General features: G+C 44.7%; 1 protein-coding gene and 1 long non-coding RNA gene across 12 annotated transcripts in view; one reads left to right on the forward strand and one right to left on the reverse strand.

Moving 5' to 3' along the window:
• LOC128343247 (neuronal acetylcholine receptor subunit alpha-7-like) overlaps positions 1-22,814 on the forward strand; it is a 158,539-nt gene that overhangs the window by 69,226 nt on the left and 66,499 nt on the right. For 7 of the 11 annotated variants that reach the window (XM_053291999.1, XM_053292006.1, XM_053292001.1 and 4 more), the window contains 2 exons: positions 10,523-10,567; positions 18,332-18,441. In XM_053291999.1, the coding sequence (XP_053147974.1) occupies positions 10,523-10,567; positions 18,332-18,441 (155 nt within the window). Of the gene's footprint in view, positions 1-10,522; positions 10,568-11,729; positions 11,821-14,595; positions 14,769-16,777; positions 16,991-18,331; positions 18,442-22,814 lie in introns of those variants that run through there. The other 4 variants (XM_053292003.1, XM_053292010.1, XM_053292004.1 and 1 more) reach the window with 3 other exon arrangements.
• Positions 5,203-14,443, reverse strand: LOC128343248 (uncharacterized). Its single transcript, XR_008315408.1, has 3 exons — positions 14,366-14,443; positions 7,760-7,957; positions 5,203-6,445 (listed from the first exon to the last, which is right to left on the reverse strand). It is a non-coding gene; the product is annotated as an uncharacterized LOC128343248 (long non-coding RNA).

The raw sequence follows: 22,814 nt of genomic DNA on the forward strand, positions 1-22,814 counted from the left end.
TAACCAGTTCAATAATCCAAAAACCTTTGGTTTAATATTAGAGTTAAAGTGCTTTAAATTTTCACGTGATCTAAAAAGTATGGAAATTGCAAGTTAAAGTGTCCATCTTAACTTCTGTACCATAGAAGCTGTAAAGACTTCACACAGTCTCATATATTATGTTGGCTTTACAAATGAGGCTCCATATCACTACACTTTGCCTTGTTCTTTAGCTTGACACTGGGCTGGGGAGGGATATACCCAGGCAGAAATTCAACAGGTGTGGCATAGGAACATAGGAAGCTGCCATGTACTGAGTCAGACTGTTGGTTTATCTAGCTCAGTATTGTCTTCAGACTGGCAGCGGCTTCTCCAAAGCTGCAGACTGGCATCTCTCTCAGCCCTATCTTGGAGAAGCCAGGGAGTGAACTTGAAATCTTCTGCTCTTCCCGGAGTGGCTCCATCTCCAGATTACAGTGCTCACACTTCTAGTCTCCCATTCATATGCAACCAGTGCGGACGCTGCTTAGCTAAGGGGACAAGTCATGCTTGCTACCACAAGACCATCTCTCTTCTACAATCGCTTGCTAAAGATAAATAATTTCTGCCAGATGCTTTTCTACAAGGCACAGTACTTCCCCAAAGTGCCACCTCTAAAGCCGGAAATTCAACATCCCAAACCAGCCACAAAAACTTCCTACAAATTTACCTAATGGATATCTGTCTGATGCATCCCTTTTTCTTTCCCCCTTTAGGCTGCTGGCACTGCAAGGGCTTTCTTGACCTTCAGTATAAATGGAGGAAGGAGGAAAGAGTGCTAAGTTGGAATTCTTCCTGACTTTGTGCACTGCATTTAACTGTGGCACTGCATGCCCAATCAGAACAAGAAGAGGGGGGCATTGCCTGGTTGCCTCAGAGTGGGATTGTGCTTCAGCATATACTGGAATTAAAAAAAAAAACTTTAACAAGACAGCTTAGTTTTTATGATCAATAAAAACTAAGTAACATCACTGGCACAAGTTGCTCTCTCACACACAGTTATGGCTCCTTACTTCAGCCTTGAAGGAAGCAACTGAAGGAAGGAAAGCAAGCACCCAATCTGAGATCCATCAAAACCAGATAGTTAATATAGCAGCAACAGCACAACACATTATACTCAGTGCTGAGAAAAAAAAACCACACAATCAAACCTCCTTTCATTCCTTTATTCCTCCTCTCCTAATGTATCCTCTTCAAGGGCACACTAAAGGCACTCTCTGTCTCCCAGGCCCAAGTGTGAATACATTTTGAAATTCCCTCCTTTTTTGTCTCGCCTGCCTTCCCCCTCCCCCTCCCCCTCCCCGCAGCCAATGGAGGCACAGTTGCCCATGACAACACTTGATGTGTATAACAAGCCAAGCAAGAAGCAAGGGGATCTCAAGCCAGTCGGAAGCCAGTGCCAGAAAACCAATCAGCAAGGAGAAAACAGCCTGCCCAAATGGTGCTCAAAACATTTCAAGCTCGAAATGTGGTCATTTTATTTTGAGCTCGAAACAGGCCTGTTTATTTTATTTTATGGCCCAATTCAAGCTCTGAAATGTTTTGAGCTCGAAGCATTTTGCACATCCCTAACAGATACCCCCAGCTGTTCTTTGTCTCCTAGCAGATGTTGTTTGTCTTCTAGCAGGGAATCCTGCCTTCACAATTTGAGGATTTAGGCTTTAAAAGACAACCCAGCACTCACTGCAGGAACCCATACTGTGAAGCTCATGCTTGCCTTATATCAAGTTCACTTTTATAGCACGGAGTGTATTCTTTATGGTTATGCATTTTTATACAAATAGAAACAGACTGGTAATTTAACAATTCCCTCCCATTTTGCATTTTCAGTTTGGGTTTCATGATGCTAGGAAGGCTTAATAGACAGTTGGTATTTGCCTGTCTTTTGAATAATAGTGCCAGCAGGCATTGGTGCCCTTGACTTTGTTTTACTTGTATTCTTTGCTTACATGCTTTTCAGTTCTCAGCAATATTTTTCTATAATCCAAAGTGATTATTCTTACCTATAAAAGAGATTACTGGTTTGTATGCTGAGACTTACACAGGAACTGCCTGCTTTTGCTGGTGTGCAGGGTCAACAGAGGACAATCTATTTTATGATTTATCTAGTTGCATGTATTGAGGTGTTGCATGCAGCTGAAGACCCAAACATGGGTGGGGCACATCACCATCTGTGCTGCAAGAGAGATGAGATGATACATTTCCATTTGTACCCTGCAACGTGAATGGCAATCTCATTGGATGCCAAAGACTGACAGCTTACCAGAAAAATGTTGTGGCCTGCTCTTATGCACTTAATAGCTTCTAGATGAGCAGATATCAGCAAGTGAAGCTTTTTGCAGTATGGAGATCAGCATTAGTACCTGCTAATGTCCGTATGTAATGCCTACTGTTTAGAGTACCAGATGCTGGAAACAACCAATCCTTGTGCTCTGTTTGTGCCTTACCAGAAGTAATCTGGCCGGCCACTGTTGGAAACAGAATGCTGGACTAGATGGACTTTTAGTCTAGCCCAGCGGGACTCTCCACATGTTCTCAGGGGCGTATCTAGGGTAGGGCAGGCAGGGCACGTGCCCTGGGCGCCACTTGAAGGGGTGCGCCATTTTTGAATTTTTTTTTTAAAATGACCACCAAAAACAAAATGGCCACCGTGCATGCTCAAATGGCCTCTGTGAGGCCCTAGGCCATGCCAGGACTTGCAGAGGCCATTTGAGCATGTGTGGCGGCCATCTTGTTTTCAGCAGCAATTTTTTTTAAAAAAGTTATTTTTAAAAATGGCCACTGCACATGCTCAAATGGTCCCTGTGAGGCACTAGAGGCCAGTGAGGGGAGGGGGAACCTTTGCAGACCCCCTCACGGCCTTTAGAAAGCCTCCCAAAGGGGCTACAGGTTAAAAAAGATTAAATTTTTTAAATATAATATAAGTCACTGTACACATATTCAAATTGGCAAAATGTACAGAGAATCAGGGCTTGTGAATACTGAGCTGAAGCTTATGAGCTAGGATTGTATTCATTTGCTCTTACTTTGCTTCTTGTGATAAATGAGTTAAATGTGATGTCTTAATATGGCTATTAATGGTGAGTTTGTCTTTGAATCAGTGTGAAATCCTCAGTATTAAGGCCCACTGGGAGTTTCTTGCTCTCTTTCTCTCATTTTAACTGTCTTTTTGATAGTCTAGAATATATTCCAAGCAATGACACGGTTTACTCTGCATATCCTTTAATTATTTTCAGAGTATCTGGGAAAAGTCAAATTCTCCATTTATTTTTAAAACTTATGTAATAGTGATGCTACAATGCCTAGTAGAGAATTAGACAGGCACTTCTGTTTAGTTTTCCAAGTACACCTCCACATAGTATTTGGGTATTTCATGAGCCCCAGCATACTGAAATTTGTAGTTTTCCAGCATTTTTTGGTCTGGCTATGTCCACTGCTAAATAGTTTTTGAAAGATTAAAAGATTAATGAGCTTGACTTGTATTTTTCAGCTGATATTATGGTAAAGTTATCTGAAAGATGGGTGTCGGATGTTTGGACAGGGGGCGCAATTTCAGTGCTTGCCCTAGGCGCTATTTTCCCTAGATACGCCTCTGCATGTTCTTATGCTATTAAAGGCACATCTCCAATGGCCAGCTGAAAAATTAGCAACCCTACAGATGCCTCATGGCTGGATGTGCATGGCGTTTGCATCAGATCTGTGCATGCGCAATCCTGTACAGACACTATGTAGGGAAGCTTAATACTGAGTATTATTAAGTACATTAAGCAGCTTTCTACACTGAAAACATTGGGGAAGGCAGCACCTTGTAGCTTGTGTTGGAGGCAAAGGTAATTAAGCAATGACCCACTACACCAGCCCAGCCTCCAAGCCTGAACAATACTGTGTAATCCACATCAGCATGTGTTAGAAGAAGAATGCAGGGCTGCCTATAGCTATTTTATTGGTCGATTAGTAAGCTTAGAGCACGTAGCTCAAGCTTTGTTCAGTTTCTACGCTGCCTTTTTACAAGTGTCAAAGGTGGCTTACAAGGAAACCTGCAGGTCTTTGCAGGTTTTGTCCAGAGCATGTCCAGATGTATCAGATTGATGAGTATATATGGAAGGGTCTGAGGTGTGTGAAGGGTTTCTGGCAATTGTCCTGCTCATTCAGTGAGTGTATCATCACTGGAAATACATAAAGAATTTTATAGCATTTTAACTGTCAAGGCGTTTCCCTGAGAATCTCGGGGATTGCCATTTGGTAAGGGAGCTGAGAATTCTTTATTCTGTAGGGAATTATCTCTACAGATCCCTAGCATCCTTCATAGAACTACAGTTTCCTGGGTTTTCTAGGAAAGGGAATTATCCATGTCAGTAGTGTAGATATACCCACTACAGCAGCAAGATCAAAACATCTAGAATAAAAGTTCTTTGTAGTTCACCACTATAATAATAATGATAACAATAGGGTTGTGCATGGACTGATTCGTGATTGAACCGGTCCGCTGTGAACCAGGCCGGTTCTAGCGGTTCCATTGTGAACCGGTTCGAGCTGGCTTGTTGTTTCGACTGGCCAAACCAGTCGGTCCGACTGAACCGGTTTGCAGAGCGGCAGTTCAGTCCAATTTCGGAACAAACCGCTGAAATGGTTTGTGCACACTTTAATAAATAATAATAATAATAATAATAATAATAATAATAATAATAATGAATAACTTTGAACGAGCCATAGCAATTGTGCAGGTGGTTTTCAGCTGTAAACCTTTTACAACTTTCTCAGTTGGAGCAGTTTCTGGATGGCAGTTTCTTGTGTGAGATGAAGGAGATTCCGTGGTTGGAGCTGGGTCCATTTATAATGGAAGTAGTGGCAGTCAGGTTCTCCAACCCTTGTTGAACTTTCAGTTAATTTGGAAAAGCTGGATTAATTAATTAGACATCTGCAGAATTGAGATTGTACTTCTCATGAAGCCCAGCTACCTTGGAAATGTTCCATGTGTGTGACAGCATTCAAGGTTCCCTTTAGCCAGCAACATTCCTTGCATGAATTAGATCCTCTCTGCTGCCATCACCCCTGAGAAGGGAGTGTGTGTCAGAAAAGGTGCTTTTCTGTGCCATTGGGAGTATGCTGGTGCCTAGAGGCCTAAGGCATGTTAAACCATTTTAATCCTATTTTGGAAGTGTGTGTGTGTGTGGTGGGGGCAGGTTCTTTTAACCCAGGTACCTGATGTACCTTAACAAAATAGATGCCTCAAACCAAAATTTGGAATTTGAATTTATTGCCATTGCATTTGCAATCTCCCCTCCTTCTGACCCCGGTGATTCAATATGTAATTCAAGCCACACACTACAAAGAAAGGCAAAAAGCTGAATGTTCCGAGACTGCAATATCAGTTTTTAAAATCGTTGGCTTCATGGCATTTCAGAAACTTTATAGACTTACCCTCCAGACATCAAAGGTATTCATGGAATTATTCAAAGAAGTATCTGCAAGATAGGATACTTAATTTAATGTATGAGGGGGAAAAGCTGCCTTTGGCAAGGAACTCGGAACCCTTTGAATCATTCTGACAATCCGTCACATACCATGCAATGATGCATGTAACCTGGTCTGCTCAGGGCTATCCAGGCGGGCATAGAACAGAGTCCACTGATCATGCTAATGAATTTGCTGTATGCAAAGCGTCAGTGTGGCAAGCAAGAAAAGAAGGTGTAAAAATCTGGGTGTCATTTTTAATTTCCACTGCCTGGAGTCAGAACATTCGACGAACTGAAGGTTTCCAACACATAGGAATTCAACATTTAGTCTATTTATTCAGGGGACGTTCCATTAGGTGTGGAACGAGTGGAGATCAAAGTACCAAAAAAAAAAAACACCTCACAACCCGAAAGCTTTTCAATGTATTTTCATGGAAATTTGCATATTGCTTTTAACAAAATAGTTTCCTACATGGGGGAGCAGCTTAAAGCCGGTTTTCCTTTGGTAACAGTAGTTCTGTAAGTATAAACCAATATCTGTAAGAGTGCAGGGATGCTGCCCCTCCACTGCAAGATAGCCCGCAAAAATCAGATCTTCCTGCCAAATATAAACTTGACCACATGGGGGTGCCTTCATAAGAAGGCTTTAGTATGGTATGCATTAAGACAGTTTGAAAATGCAGTCCTTGTAAAAATACACAATGTCAAAAAACATTAAATTAAAAAAAAGAAAAAGAAAGAAAGAAAAATGCAGTCCTCTATAGGACAACACCTTTCTGAGAAAAACAGTGAGAAGAGGAAGCCTCCAAGATGCCCAGGCTGGAACCAGTTTATTAAAGCCCCATGTGTTCCAAGTAAAAGCTGCCTCAAAGCGGCCTTCATTTCCTGCACTGGTGCTTTCTTCCCTTTCCTCCGCTTTTATCCCTGTCACCGCCATCTATAATATCAGTCACTGCAAAATAGCTGGTCACCTGTTGTTTATGAAATGCAGAATAAATTGTTATGGGAGTGGCACGGCTGCGTTTCGATGTGTCAGATGGACTGACATCTCCACTTTTTCTTCACCCAGTCATGTGTAGCAAAAGAAAATCTGGGAAGTGACATTGCCATGAGCACAACTTCCATGCTCCCACATATCTGCTGATGGTGGGGTGGGGACTGAGGAATGCACTGTGCTTTAATGCCACACACACAACACGGCTGGCTTCATTACATGTTACCAAGCTGCGAGGAGGCGGCAGCTCTGGGAATGGCTAATTCTGCCCTCTGCCCGTTTGTATACGAGTAGAATCTGAGTCCTGCATGATCCCTATGGGGGCTACAAGGCAGTTCTGTGTACTCTGCTACCAATATTGCCTTATCTGTATGGCACTAGCAATGCACATGACATTCTTTAGAATGTCATACAGCACTACTGAATTTTGGAAAGTATACTGACTGAACTACAAACCAGGAAGTTCCTGGTACAAATTTGGCCTCTGCCAGGAACCCGCTAGGTGGCCTTAGGCAAGTCACTTCTCTCCGCCTCAGTACTCCATGGTGATTTGGGGATAATAATACTGACCTACCCAGCAGGGTTCTGTTAATAAGACAACATATGTGAAACACTTTGAACATTTGAAATCTTATATGAACATTATGTCCTATATTAGGAGAACCACCTAATGGCGCAGCGGGGAAGTGACTTGACTAGCAAGCCAGAGGTTGCCGGTTCGAATCTCCGCTGGTATGTTTCCCTATATCGGACAGCAGTGATATAGGAAGATGCTGAAAGGCATCATCTCATCCTGCGTGGGAGGAGGCCATGGTCAACCTCTCCTGTATTCTACCAAAGACAACCACAGGGCTCTGTGGTCACCAGGAGTCGATACCGACTCGATGGCACACTTTACCTTTACTATACTAGGGCCTCATTATTCTAAAGCCAGCAGCCAACTAATACCCCTAATATCAACGGGTGCACAATTTCCCATTGTATTAAGTTCGCCATTAAAAACAAACAAACAACAACAAAAAAAAAACAGTGGTGTAAAGGGGAAACATTCAAAATGTTGCCAGTGCTCTGTGGGGAAAGCTAAGCTACATGTTTCCTGCAAAGGTGACTCTGCAGTCTAATGACAGCAGCTTGGCCATGATTTAGTTGGTCACCTTCCACTACTAAGCTGTGTGGCCAGCTGTGACTTCATTCTTTGGGTGAGACGCAGGACTTCCCAGTGCTCTGATGCCATTTCTGGCTCAGGTTAGCTTGTGGTTTTGGTGCCAGATAGGTTCTGCCAGACTGTCACCTGTGCAAGGTAGCCGGAGAGTCTGGGATGCAGCAAGTAACGTTTCGCTGAAGATTCCGGCAATGGATTTGTTTCGGCTCTTCTGTTTTTGCTCAGCTCCAGCAGTGACCTTGAGTCAGAGGAGTTCTTATTGTTATCCACACACATCTGCTGTGCTGGCAATGATGAGGCAGAGTCATTGTGGTACTTCATCTTCAGCTAGAGGAAATAATGAAGAGAACAGTAGAAATATGCTTAGCAGTGACTACTCTACTGTAGAGGAAAAAAAACCCTATTTTTAATTGAAATAGCAACAGTAGCTATTTATTAGGACCAAGTAAAATGTCAAAAGCAGAGAGCAAGTTTTCATCAGAACTCTTCTTCAGGGTAGGTGTTTTTTTAAAAGCGGAGGTGGGGCTAGAATCCATTTTCTGATATTCTTCTTTTTTGATGTGCAGAACATTTTTCATGAGGAGGAGCAGTCAGTCAAGTGAGACCCCTACTGCAGTGCAAAGTGGTAGGGCCCAGAGGACCTCAGTAGTCAGCTAGGCCTATATTCCAGAGTGTTTTTCTGAATTCTCCCTGCTCCCCTCTGCCCCTTTGAGGTTGTCAATGGGGCACATGGACTTCCAAGTGTTTCATTTCCTGGAAGATGGAGATTTTTCTAAGCAAGAGGGAATGCTAGGGAGGAAAAATTATATTACATTATATAATGTGTAGAATTAGTAACAGAAAAACACGAGTCATAAACTCTTTGAGCCATGGTTGCATTGTAAATTGAAGTGATGCCACAGTGCACTGATGCTTAATGAAACCAAAGTAATTTGAAATGAGGGCAATACACTTTGAGGTTTTTTCAAAGCTGGAAAAAATGAAGCTGGGGTTGGATATCACGTGGGGGTGGAACAATCTTTCATTGGCTGAAGTTTTATAGGGAAGAGATGATCACTTGCTAAAATCTCTTTCATTGAAATCATTGGGACAAAAGTGTTTTGTTGTCGTGCATATTTTGTTTTAATGCTTTATCATGTCTAATTAACAAGCTTGGGTCTGCCTGTTCATTTCATACTTGATTCCCACCATAGATGTGAATCAGTATTTTGCACACTGGAAGTTTGGGCCTTAATCTGCCACAGTATCTTAAAAAGTGGAGTCAAATAGTTAAAAGTATGTCCAGCTCATACAGGACAGTGCCACCTCAGAATATGAGAGGAGGTCACATGTTTGAATTTTATTTTCAGAAATGCTTTGTTCATTTGGAAGTTGAACATAGAATCCTTCACAAGCATTCTGAAATGGCACAGTCCCATAGGACTCATTTAACATTTTAGTTGACTAACAGCCAGAGGTACACCTAGGTAATTTTGGAGCTAAAGACCTTTGAAGGCCCCCCTCCCCTGCAAATTAAGCATTATCATGCTCCACCGGGTGACCACACCACCCAGGACAGATTAAAGAGGATTTGGAGGGCCCCACAAGTTGTGGAGGCCCTGGACTTTGGCCCCGAAGTCCAGGGGTAAGAGCGCCTCTGCTAACAGCATAATCTCAGTTGTGTTTATGCAGAAGTAAGTTTTCTGAGTTTGAAGGGATTTACTTCCAGATAAGTGTGTGCAAAATTGCAAAATTGTTATACAAAGAACAACAGAAAAGCTGATTTCCTCCTTCGTGGGGGGTATATATTGACATGCAGCAAAAGAGGATGGGAAGATAATTAGGTTTCTGTATAATTGCTGATCTCCTAATGTTCCTGATCTTTAAGGTTTATATTGGTAGTTCAATCATTTTATTCTATTTATGCCGAGTTGCACATGCTAGAGGGGATTCCCTAGAGCTCAATGAGATTTTGAATATTAACATCCCTCCTCTGTCCTGCTGAACACACACAACATTATAGGTCCATTGCAACAAACACGGCTATTACATGTAAAGGATTTCATATGTGGATCCAGTGGGTCCTGTTCCTTTCCAGGGTAGGGTGCACAGGCTACTCATGCTCATCGTAACCTCTGTGCATCGTCCTGAGGAGTAGAGCCATTGGATTCATGTGCAGGAGTTATGTGTGAGCCTCCCTCCGAGAGTATTGGCCTAGGATGTTGCAGTGTAGTCGGCAAGGAAAGGGAGAAGTCTCAAATGAGCCCTCAAAGGATTCCCCCTCATTTGCACAGCTCTCATGTAAGAGGGGAGAGATCATGCCCATACATAAGCTCCTCATGTAAGAGGGGAGAGATCATGCCCATATGTTTACTGTGCGAAAATTATAGGGGACGCTTCAGCCAGAGGTGAGCACTTTATGGTGTATTGATTGGAAAGGAAGAGATTTAACACATGCTGCTGAATTCTTCCATTGAAATAAATTGGACTTTAAAAAATTCCTTATATTTGTCTGGATTGTGTCCATCCTTTTTATTTGGATCTTATATCATTGATTTCAGTTTGATGTTCCCTTTTTATTTGTTAATATTTTATAGTGTAAGGGCCTACAGCTAAACATTTAACATATATTTACTGGATGTTGTGATGTAGAAATGTAACTTCACTTCAAATGGTGTGTGTGTGTGTGTGTGTAATAGCATGCCTGAACTTCAACCACTATCATCTCAAGATGTTTTAAATGCCAGGAACTGACTATGGCGATGCTGTATTCTCCTATATATTACACAAGGAACTTGTGGCTTTTAATTTGTCTTTCCAAGAACCAGCCTGGGGGGGAAATGGAATGAAATTGTTCATATTTTGATCAAAACATCTTCTTTTAATTCATTTTCTCCCTCCTTTTTTTTAAAGGATGAAAAGAACCAGGTATTGATAACAAATGCTTGGCTACAGATGGTGAGTAACTTTGTCACTATTCAACATAAACTGCTGAATAAATTTTATTGACAATGAATTCTTGTCAAAGGATAACATTTTCATATGGAGAAAAAGGTAGAAAGTAACTACTGGAATATTTAAAGATGGTTGACTCTGATTTTTCAAAGATGGTTTGGTCCTACCAGATTTCAGAGAGTGTTGAGTCAAACCAAATGTGAGGCTAAATGCATGCTGCCACACACACACACACACACACACACACACACACACACACACACGTGATTTACATTTACATGCATTTGGCTCCCCCAATAATATTAGTAAATGTCACAGCATTCTGATGTCATGATATTCTGGATTTCCCTGTTCCTTTCTCCACCCCACCCCCACCAGCAGCCACCACCACTGATATGGAATATGTGTGGGGAAATGCAGAACACCATGACATTAGGACACAGATTAATTCTCCCCCTGTTATGGCTGGTAGAACTTATGTGACTGCTGTTTTTGACAACTTCCATGCACTAGGTTTAACATCTAGTTTAGCTCATAATTTCCCTAAGGCATAAGCTAATAATCTCATCCTGTACTTTGGTGCACAACTGCAATGAAGCATAGGATCAAGTGCAGGGCTTCTATGACAGGTGCAAGGGAAAACCTAGATTACTAATGCCAGTGCTGGAAGCCAGCTTTGCTCCTTGTGTGTGACAGCTACAACCATCAGCCTCTTTGTGGTGCAGGAGACCCATACAAATTGATATTATAAAATGGCTGTGAATGACAAAGTGATGTTATATAATGGCTATCATTCGCAGCCATTATAAGGGCAATTCCCAAGTATACCAGCACTGACACAATCATGTACTGGCAAACTGTGTATTAAGGGCAAGTGCAGGAGGCAGAGCTGGACAGCTCCACTTGCTTCAGAGCTCTCCAACTCTGTAGCTATTTATAGTGTAATGGGGATGTCCCCTATATAGCATTTCTAATAGTATTAATCCATTAAGCAGCTCACCATTAGGTAGTGTTGCAATTTTTCCCCATCCTACGTGAAGTAGTTTGTTTTTTAAAACTGTTTCAAGTTTCACATTTCCCTGGCAGAGCAAAAATGTTCTCCCATTGGTGGAGGTTATTATGACATCAGAACTGCTTAAGCTCCCTGCAGCCTTCTGATATGTGCAGGAAGACTGACTGAGTTGTGTGGACTTGTTTTGCACTGATTAATGAAATTGACCAGGGCCGGACTGGGGGCACTGAGAGGGTGCCAAAATGTATGTGGGGAGGGCGCCGGGTTTTGAGCAGAATGGGTACTGAAGGGTGGGAGTTGGGGCGCAGGGGCGCAGTGTGGGTAGGGCGCACTGCGAATATGCCCTGTTGCCCTGTGGGCCAGTCCGAGTCTGAAATTGACTGAAACAAGACTTGTAAAAGGAAATTCAGGAAATCTGCCATTTGTAGATTCCTGAAAGACTGCAAGTTTCTTCACTGGCAATGAAGATTACGCTGGAGTGGAGATGTAGGGAGTGAAGACCACAAAGTTAGTATTAGAGCTTATTCTATAATTTTTTTTTTAAAGCCTCATCTCAAAAATTTTTGCCCTCTTACATGGTGTGCCGGGATAGGGGAAGAATATTTTTGATTTTACTCTCCCTTAATAAAATAAAAGGGGGAGTGACTGTGTGAACAAAGGGAGTGTGTGAACAGTGCCTATGAGGTAAATAGAGGGAAAGGCTCATTCACTTTGGCCTTGGCTGCTGAGCAAGAGAACATTGGCCTCTTCCTTCATTTTGCCTCAGAACTGCTGTTTTCCTATTTGGTTTTTACAACAGTCCAACCTTATACATCAAGGAGTTGCTAAGTTCCTTGTAAGGGCCAGAGGGTCCAGGACCTTTAGACATGACAGCAGACATCCAACTGGTGCAACTTTATCTACCATATGAGCTAGGGAAAATGAAATTGTGGCCATATTCAAGTGTAATGTGGAACCGCAGTTGAAGGGGTCAGAGGTTCTCCAAGCGTTCTCCAAGTGTTATGTGAGAATGTGTGCAACTGCGGTTCTGCGCGGCAGTGTACCAAGGTTTCCGTTTTCTGACTCCAATCTGAACCCTTGGGTTGTAGTGAGTTTTGTTACTGCAACCCAAGGCTAGATGCAGCCTGTGTTGCATCAGAATTCAGAACCACAGGCTGTACCCACTTCAACCAGAGTTGAGGGAGGAAGCTCCTCCCTCAACTCCAACCGTGATTGGCTGTGCAGGTGTCATGGCTCAGACTTCGGAATCAGAAGTCTCAGAGCAGGAAGACTCACCTGCTAGTGAGCCACAGCAGCAAGATTTGGCAGAGAAACCAGACTCGGAACCTGAGGATTCTCAGCAGCTGCCAGACTTGAATTCTGATGTGGAAGAGCCTGGGATTCCACCTATAGTGAGATGAAGTATCAAGAGGCAGGCTCAGAGGGACTCACGCAGGTGCAGGAGATAACAGGGAAGAAAGCCAAACTGCTGACTCAGGGAAGCCTGAGTGGTTCCTGGTTCTGTTGAGCCATATATATTCAACAGTCTCTCATGGCTGAGTTGCTGTTTGCAACTTTGCTGGCAGCTGATGCTGTGCTCTTGGAATTATATCTTTTCTGTGTTCCAGTTTGTCTTGTCTGTACTTCCCTGTATTGTTCCCTTAATTCCTTGTTCTGTGTCCTTCACTTGTTTCATTCCTTGTTTTGTATTTTCTTCCACTTATTACTCAGTTATTGTTAGAGGGGTGGGGGTACCTAGTTTCAGTTCAGGGGACTTAATTCAATTACTGTTTTCTTTGCGAGCCTTTTATTTTCCTTCATCCAGTTTTCATTACTGCTTTCTGTTTACTCTCTCTCCGGGGTTATAAATCCTGTAGGGATAGCCGGGATAGCAGTTCACGACAGCAGGCTATCCTTCAAGCAAGAAGGAAGCCCGCACAGCCAGTTCCCCTGCCTCTCTGCAATCTTGCTGACTGCAGAGGGGGAGCTCTCTGTTATGTCCAGATTTGGATGGGAGAGCAGGGGGAGGGAAATCACAGGTCCATTGGACACACGGTTCCACATGTGAATGCAGCCGAAATGAAAGAGGAAGCTACTATCGTATAGAAGCAGCAAAACCAACACTGCTAAGCAGTTGAAGCCTATGTGATAAACCTAGTCTACCTCAGAGACATGAGTTAAACCATTTAAATGTAATAATGGTTGCCCTTTATTTTCAAGAGATTTCCCTTTCCTGGTGGGGTGGGGTTGGAGGGACAGATTTCACCAGACCTGACAGAAATTCTTCTCAGCTGTTACTAGGGCAAAAGACAAAAAGAGCAGGAAATAGGCACTGTTCATCCCACTTCTCCACAGAGTTGCTCCCTCCCCCTTTTTTAAAGGCAGGGAAATAAATAAATAAATAAATAAATAAAATTTCCCCTTATACTGGCATGCCATATAAGAGGGTGATTTGGGGGGAAGAGAGCTTTTTGAATTTTAAAACTTGCTCTAATACTAACCTTGTGATCTCCACTCCCCTACTCTCCACTCCTATTAAATTGTCCACTCCCCCCCTCTTCTCCACACAGTTGCTCCCTTTAAAAAAATGGGGCAGAAAAATATATAAATAAAAATACAATACTGAAGAATAATAGACATTGAGGCTATTCTCACGACCAGCAAAAACAGGGCTTGAGGTCTGAATGTGGGGTTAGCACTCCCGTGTGAAACCTCGGCAAGCTCTCAAACAGGGCTCTGTCAAAAGAGGGTCACACAGTTCCCAGCCCCTCCTCTAAAATCAGGTTTAGCAAGCAGGGGAGGTTGCCTACCCATTCCCAGTACTCATGTGAAGCCAGGGAATGCGGCTGAAGGCTGCCTCTCCTCCATTATACAGAGCAACCATAGAGCCTGCATACCAGAGTGGCCTGCCAAGCAAGCAGAATGCTTGGGGGAAGCCTGTCCAGCAACAGCGCTGAGCACTCACTCAAACTTCCTTAAAGTGGCAGGCACCTTGCAAATGAGCCCAAGGGAAAATACGAACATAGGAAGCTGCCTTCCACTGAGTCAGACCATTGGTCCACCCAGCTTAGTACTCTCTACACAGACTGGCAGTGGCTTCCCGAGGCTCTCAGGCAAGAGTCTCACTCAGCCCAACCTGGAGATGCCAGGCAGGGAGCTCAGACCCTTTTGCAGGACTGTGTTGCACAGAGGATGCAGAATGAGCTGAGCAGCGTAGGTGTGCGTTTGCATACGCAAACGTGTCATTTTTCCTGTGTGCAGCTGTCACAGGGGAGAGGGGGGCTCGCACCATTGTGGCTATGGTTGCAGGGCTAACTGCTGTGCGTGGGCAGGGCTACGGTAAAGTGTGGTCCCTCGGCCCACTCCAGCCTGGCTATGTACCTCTGCAGCGGCAGCAACCTCCCTTTTCTGTTCACAGAGACCGGCGGGGGCAGTCAGGGAGTGCTGCTGCTTTAGCAGTTTAAAAGGAATCAGTTTAATCAGTTTAGTTTAAAAGGAATCAGGCTAGGGATGTGCTCAGCAAAGGCGCTGAAGGAGCAGCCCAAGAATCAAGCCCCTGCCCCACTCAAAATCCAGGGAAAGGCAGGGCAGGGAGCAGCAGTACTCTTGCCAGCACTCTCCTCCGCTCCTTCCCAAGCAGACAGTGGCTTCTCCGCTGCGCATCCCACTTCCAGAGGCTCCCAGTGGTTCAGCCCGCTGTTGCGCTTGCTTCCAGGCTGGGCCAGTAGACCATGGCGGTGGCGACAGAACCGGCTGCTGCTGACCAAGGCCGCTCCGTGCTCCCACCCCCCAGACTTTGCAGCTGCGCGAGAGGGAGCCCTTCACACCCTGCGAGGGGATGCAGGGATGCGTTCCATACAGGGAGAGTGTGAGGCCTCGAAAATGCCAGGCCCGTAGCATATGGCCAGTGAGTGGGTGGGTGAGTGGGCAGATGTTCAGCATCACCCACCTGCCTGGAGGTGTTCTTACCCCTGGACCATGGGGCCCTGGCTCATGGCTGCAAAGGTGTGGGGGAGGCATTGAGTGGCGGCGGTGGCGGGTGGACCGGGAGTGACCGCTGGACTGACAGACTGCCCAGCGGCCGTTCCCACTCTGCCTGCCAATGCCCCAGCGGGGTGGGGGGTGGGGAGTGGTGCGCACATGGTGACTGAGATACTTTCAAAGTGGTTTGGCCTCATGGCAGCAATGGCAGGGGCCGGGGGCGCTCGCAGTGGCAGCGGGGGCTCACAGCAGAGGCGGGCAGAGCAGCTCCTATGCCCACTCATCTGGTAACATGAGGGCCTCTGTGCATGCACAGAGGACCAAAATCGGTTGCAGATTGCCTGACCTGTTATTTGGGAGGCTGGCAGTGGGTGGCAGTGGCGGATTGATGGGGAGGCAGAGTCGCCACTTGGCTCCGGTGGCAGTGTGGGGGCAGGGGGGTTTCTCCCTTTTACCTTCTACACATGCTATACAGTGGGATGTATGTGTGTGTGTGTGGGGGGGGTGCCATGGAGGCCACAGCTGCAGGGAGAGTGAGGGGCTGGGGTCAGGTTCCCCCTTCTGCCATCCCAAACCATGCTGCTGTACGGTGGGATGGGGCAATGGGGGCGGCCACAGCAAGAGTGAAGGGGGTGGTGGCACATGTGGCAAGGGGGGTAGGTGCACACTCCCCATTGCCTGCTTGTCTTCCCGTCCACTCTGATCATGGGGGGCAACTGGACAGGGGGGGTAGGAGACACATGTCATTGGCCTTGCCACCAGCTTAGTGCCCTGGTTGGCCATTTGCCCAGAGTTAATAGGTGGCCCAGCCCTGCATGCCTACTGAGCGAGCAGTTGTGAGGGCATCTGCTCTCACCAGCATCTGGCAACTGCTCCAGGGGGCATCTGTTGTGTCCCTCCTGGATCTGGGGTGCGCATTGGGGTTTGGGTGTGTTCATGTTGGCTCTTCCTGGCAGCTGCAGCGGCTCTCTTCTCTCTCCTTCCATCCCTGCCTTGTTGTGAGCAGGGAATTTGGGAGATGGGGACGGAGTTCAGTGCCTTTGACAGTGCTGCAGTTGCCAGGAAAGGGTTAACTGAGGCCACCAATCAGGGAGCAGCAAAGCGGGACTACAGCTTGGAGCCCTCTGAGTGGTCTCCTTGGGTCACATGATTGCCCTGTCCACTCAGGGGGCTGCTGCTGCCAGCTGCGAGGCGTATGTCATATGTCGCTCACGCGCCCTGCCGAGTCTGCACCTCATACTCATGTGTTCGCTGTGAGATAAAAATTTCCAGCTGCAGGTTTCCAGCTGCATTCAGGAGACATCCCTGTTTTCTGCTCGTGTGAATAGCTCCATTTTATAATTTATTTGTACTAACATTGAAAGGATCCTGACACAGCAAGAACACTTATTTTTTACTGAACACCTTTTTCTCTTCTGACTGTGTCTACTGAAGCTTTCCATCACTTCTTGACTGTAGGTACATGCACAAATATTTTTCCTGGTGTGCTTTCATTGAGCTTTTGCACAGTGGTACTATATACTACTTATACCTCCTGGATTTTTCAAAATCATGGTTGTTTGGGGTCAGATTTACTGCAGAAAAATTCGCTCTCTATACTAAGAATGGCCACGCCTCAAAGAAAGACAGCAGTGATGATGTCACAGCAGAGCCAACATGGCTGCTGCCTGTTTTTTCTATTCTATTCTATTCTATTCTATTCTATTCTATTCTATTCTATTTCTATACCGCCCTTCCAAAAATGGCTCAGGGTGGTTTACACAGAGAAATAATAAATAAATAAATAAGAAAGAAAGAAAGAAAGAAAGAAAGAAAGAAAGAAAGAAAGAAAGATGAATCCCTGTCCCCAGAGGGCTCACAGTCTAAAAAGCAACATCAGATAGACACCAGCAACAGTCACTGGAGGTACTGGGCTGGGGGTGGATAGGGCCAGTTACTCTCCCCCTGCTAAATAAAGAGAATCACCATGTTAAAAGGTGCCTCTTTGCCAAGTTAACAGGGGGAGAGTAACTGTTTTGGGGAACACGGCCAAATATGAATTTCAAGCCTTGATATAAACTGCATATAAGCAGATTTCAGCAAAAGGATAACCCTCCAAACAAACAAGCAGGTGACTTGTAATCACTTATTGGTGAGAACTGAACAATCAATTTTTTTAGGACACATCCCCATTCATTACAGTTCAAACTAAAAGTAACAATGGCAGACCTGACTGTTAAAACTGGATCTGCCCCAATCACACACAAAATGCATGGCAGAGGGTTCAGGAGAGGAAAACTTAAATACGAATTCAAAGTTTTTTCTTTGGTCCTGCTTTCCTCTGGTCCTTGGAAACTGCTTCCTCTGCAGAGTGTTCTCTTGCGTTTCCTTTTCTGCTCCTTCAGTGGTGGGAAAAGATGGATTTTCTTCTGGCAGTGGGGCTGGGAAACATAACTGGATATTGTTTTTGCCTAAACATTTTTCATGACTAGTAGACTGATTTAATGCATGTGAGAGTAATTAATTACATGTACAATTGTGTATGTATAACAAAAGAAATGATAATGCTGGGTTGAAGGAGAGAGATATGCACAGGGATGTGGAACTTGAGATAGTCCATCCCACTTTACTACATCAAACATAAACTTCTCCTCTGACTGCAGCTGCCTGTCATTGACATCCTCACCATGGAGATTCCTCAGTGCTCATATTCATTTTTATTGCAATAACATTCACATTGTATTAGTTACTTTAGAAAATATAGGGACAGATTTCCCTGACCTCTTTTAATATTACAACACTATTCTTCTTCCTAGTCCTGGATCGATGCATATTTGTCATGGGATCAGTATGAATATCCAGGTGTTCAGAACTTACGATTTCCAGCTGATCAGATTTGGGTGCCAGACATTCTTCTCTACAATAGGTAAGGAAGGCATGTATGAGACTGGTTTCAAATACTGAAAAAGTTGCAAAACAGATGGAAATTGGCAAAGCTCTATTAAGTTATTAGAGTGATTATTGCAGCTCCCCAAGAATGTCCAATCCAATAGTCCGATGTAATGAGTTCTGTTCTTTTACAAGTCACATAAAACTAAAAGGAGTGATGCAAAGATAATACTTAATGGCTTGAAATCCTACACATTGCTACATCTGGATTTTACATGTACATGTATAACCTGTTCAAAAAAATCCTCCTTTCAAGAAATGAAAGAATTGCCTTAGCCTTCTCGGCTATGATCCTTCAATTAGAGAGTTATGCCCATAAACTTCTGTCTCCTGATGAATCAACTTTCCCTTACATCAGTGCCATTGTTTTCTGGTGCTTAATTACCATATGAGCCACCTGTCTGTTCAGCTTATGTTTGAGACCTCTTTACTGGATACCCTGGTGAAGATCCCATACTTTGGAGGGACCTTCTCCAGAAACTGCATTCATGCTTGTCACTTTTGACTTTTTGATGGCAATGCAAGGTCTACTTTTTCAGAAGACCTTTTAGTCAATGAGAAGGTTGTGCATTGGGAAAGTGTTGCAATTAGATTTAAGGATGCTTAGTGTGTATTGTGCTTCTTCACATTTATAGTTTTGGTCTGGTTTATCCATGCTTTCTTGGCTTTTTGCTGTATATCATGTTTAATTATGATAGTGAATCACCTAGAGAATTGTTGAAAGGCAAGATATAAATATTTTAAATAGGCAAATTAAACATTGAAAAGGCAGCTGCATAATACTTAATGATAGGACATCAGGAAAAACCATTTTGAAAATGTTAGGCATTAGGGATGTGCATGGTCTGGACCGGTCCGGACCGGCACCGAGGGGGGGGTCTCCCTTTAAGGGCGGGGGGTAGAACTTACCCCTCCTGCCGCTCTTCCCCCTCTGGTGCTATCGTTTAGAACAAAGTTTTTGGGGCGGCAGCGTTCGTTGCTGCCGCCCCTGCCGCCGCCGTTGTTAGTAAAGCCTTCGTAAGAGCTCTTAGAGAAGCACGCATGCGCGCGCGGTGGCCTGCGCGTGCCTGTCGCCGCCACGCGTGCACCTCCGACGTCATACGCACGCTGCATGTGACGTCGGCGGTGCGTGCACACACGGCGGCAACAGGCGCGAGCGCTACCGTGCGCACATGTGTGCTTCTCTAAGAGCTCTTACGAAGGCTTTACTAACGACGGGGGCAGGGGCAGCAGCGACGAATGCTGCCACCCCAAAAACTTTGTTCTAAACGACAGCACCAGAGGGGGAAGAGTGGCGGGAGGGGTAAGTTCTACCCCCCGCCCTTAAAGGGAGACCCTCCCTCGGTGCCGGACCGCTGGACTGGTCCGGATCCAGACCGGTCCGGAGGCCTCTAACATGGCCCCCAGACCGGTCCGTGCACATCCCTATTAGGCATATCTCTGTTATAGGTTTCATATCAATTCTAACTGTCATGGTTTTCTCTAAGTAATCCTGGGAATTGTAGTTTGCAGGTATAGTGAATTCTCTGTTATAGATTCTTAGCCCCCATCACAGAGCTACAGTTTCCAAGATTCTCGGAGGGAATTCCTTTGAAACTACTTTAAAAACGAGGCGAGGCTCACAATCAGTGAGACTCGCCGAGAGCGGGTTAGCGGGGACAAGTTTAGGGGAGTGATTGTCCCTGCAGACAATCAGGCAGGAAGCCCTGGGCAGCCGAATCGGCTGCCCACATGACTGCCGGCTCCGTCATGGAGTTGGTGGGGGCTGCGGGGATCGGGGGCCACATGGCCCCCAGAAGTTCCAGAATGCTCTGCATGAGTGTGTGGGGCATCCTGGAAAGGCCCCCAGGGCTGGGAAGCTTGTTTCAGCCTCCTGGTCTCCTTATGTTTTGCTGCGGCATGGAGCTGTGGCGTGGCAACACATGATCAAATAGACAGGGGTAGCAGAGCGCTCACTCCCCTAACCTCGTCCAAGGGGAGGGCTCTGTAAGCGGGTTACCAGCTTTGAGGACACCGGGCTCTCCTGCGAGCCTGGTGGTTCTCACGCTCTCCAGAAAGCGGGCTAGACTCCCTTAGCCCACTTTTTGGTGATCATGAGAATCACTTCATAGATGTGCCTGCAGTTACTATTGACTAGGCATTTTTAACATAGAAGCTTTGTATCATAAGAAGATTTTCTGTTACAGTTGCTCAACATCTATATTGAATTTGGTGGTGAAACCTCTGGCACTGATTGGCTGGTTACATGTGAGGGCACAGAATGTTCACAAACAGTTTAGCTGCTCAAGTAAAAAAGTTCTTTGAATGTTTGCAATCTAGCTTTTATGAGGGGAAAGAAGAAAAGTTGTGAGATTGACAATGGACCTGAAGCAAAGAGCAACTATGGAGAAACTAGAACTGGGGCAAAGCCTCTCACAAGTCTAGAGACAAGATTGGCTGGGCACTATTAGTAGGATGTCTGAATTGACAAACTGTGGTTCAACAGTTTATACAAACCGGTTTATGCCTGCACTCCAGGATATTAAGCAAGAATTAGATTACGGTTTGATATCCTGGTTCGTAGGCAACATTCAAATCACATTTTCCTGGTTAGGATGTCAGGGGAAATGGTGGTTTAACAAACCAGGATTTTTTGAATTCAGTTGAGTGTGCAAAGGGAAGAGGAAAAAGAAGGAGAAAGAGAAAGTGCTTGAACTCACTGCTTGTTTCCAGTCCAATAAACCATGGTTTGCTGAATTGGGATAACTGGGTTGTATCTAAAGAAAGTTAGTTATGACTGTCCCATTGAAATTAATGGGACTTAAGTTAGTTGTGACTAATTTGTTTCATTCATTCATTCATTCATTCACTTTATCATATTTCTATACTGCCTAATATGTACATCTTCAGTGGTGTACAAAATTTAAAATATTTAAAAGTTATAAATTAAAATACATGGCAATAAAAAATAGAATAAAATAGATATTAGAACAAGCTTTAAAATTATTAAAATTAATTCTGATTAAAAGCCTGCAAAAACAGGAGAGTCTTGAGTTTCTTCCTGAAAACAAACAGAGAAGGAGATGCTCTTATTTCAGTAGGGAGCTTATCCCAAAGCCCTGGGGCAGCCACAGAGAAAGCCCGATCATGGGTCGCCACCAAACAAGCTGGTGGCATCTGTAACTGGACCTCTCCAGAAGATCATAACAGGCCGCAGGGTTTATGACAAAGGAGGCGCTCTCTTAAAAAGCCTGGACCTAAGCCATTAAGGGCTTTATAGGTAAGAACCAGCACTTTGTATTTCACCTGGAAACATATAGGCAGCCAGTGCAGTTCTTTCAAAACTGGTGTTACGTGGTTCCTTTGTGTTGTCCCAGAGACCAATCTGGCTGCCGCATTTTGTACCAATTGTAGTTTCTGGACTATGGACAAAAGCAGCCCCACATAGAGCGCATTACAGTAGTCAAGCCTGGAGGTGCCAACATATGTACCACTATTTTAAGGTCATTCGCCTCTAGAAATGGACATAGCTAACGTATCAGCTGAAGCTGATAAAAAGCACTTCTGGCCACTGCCTCAGTAACCAGAGAGAGCTTTGGGTCCAGGAGCACACTCAAGCTACGTACTTGATCTTTCAGGGGGAGTACAACCCCGTCTAGAACAGGCAGATCTAAACCATCTCTGGGGTCCTGCCCCCCCCCCCCAGTCAGTACCTACATCTTATTTTGATTCAACTTCAGTTTGTTATCACTCATCCAGCCCATTACCAGCTGCAGGCAGGCATTTAGGGAAGATATGCCATTTTCTGATGAGATTGGCATAGAGAAATAGATCTGGGTGTCATCGGCATATTGATAAAACCGAGCACCAAACCTCCTGATGATCTCTCCCAGTGGTTCCATATAGATGTTAAAGAGCATTGGAGACAGTATGGAGCCTTGTGGAACTCCATACTTCAGTTCTCACTTAGCGGAACAACAGTCTCCATGCAACACCCTGGAATCTACCAAAGAGGTAGGAGCAGAATCACTGTAAAACAGTGCCATCCAATCCCACCTCCCTCAGACGGACCTGGAGGATACCATGATTGATGGTATCGAAATCCGCAAAGAGTGCCAAAAGGATCAGCAGAACCACACTCCCTTTGTCAATAGCCAGTTGGAGATCACACATCAGGCCAAGCAAGGCAGTCTCAACCCCATAACCCACTCAAAAGCCAGTTTGAAATGGGTCTGGATAATTTGCATCATCCAAAACTGCCTGGAGCTGAGAGGCCACCATCCGCTCAATCACCCTGCCCAATCATTTACTTCAGTGGTGCTTATTTATAAGTACTTTTGGATAAAACCCATTCTAAGGTTGGATAAAACC

The sequence above is a fragment of the Hemicordylus capensis genome, chromosome 2, assembly GCF_027244095.1.
Source record: "Hemicordylus capensis ecotype Gifberg chromosome 2, rHemCap1.1.pri, whole genome shotgun sequence".
Lineage (NCBI taxonomy): Eukaryota > Metazoa > Chordata > Lepidosauria > Squamata > Cordylidae > Hemicordylus > Hemicordylus capensis.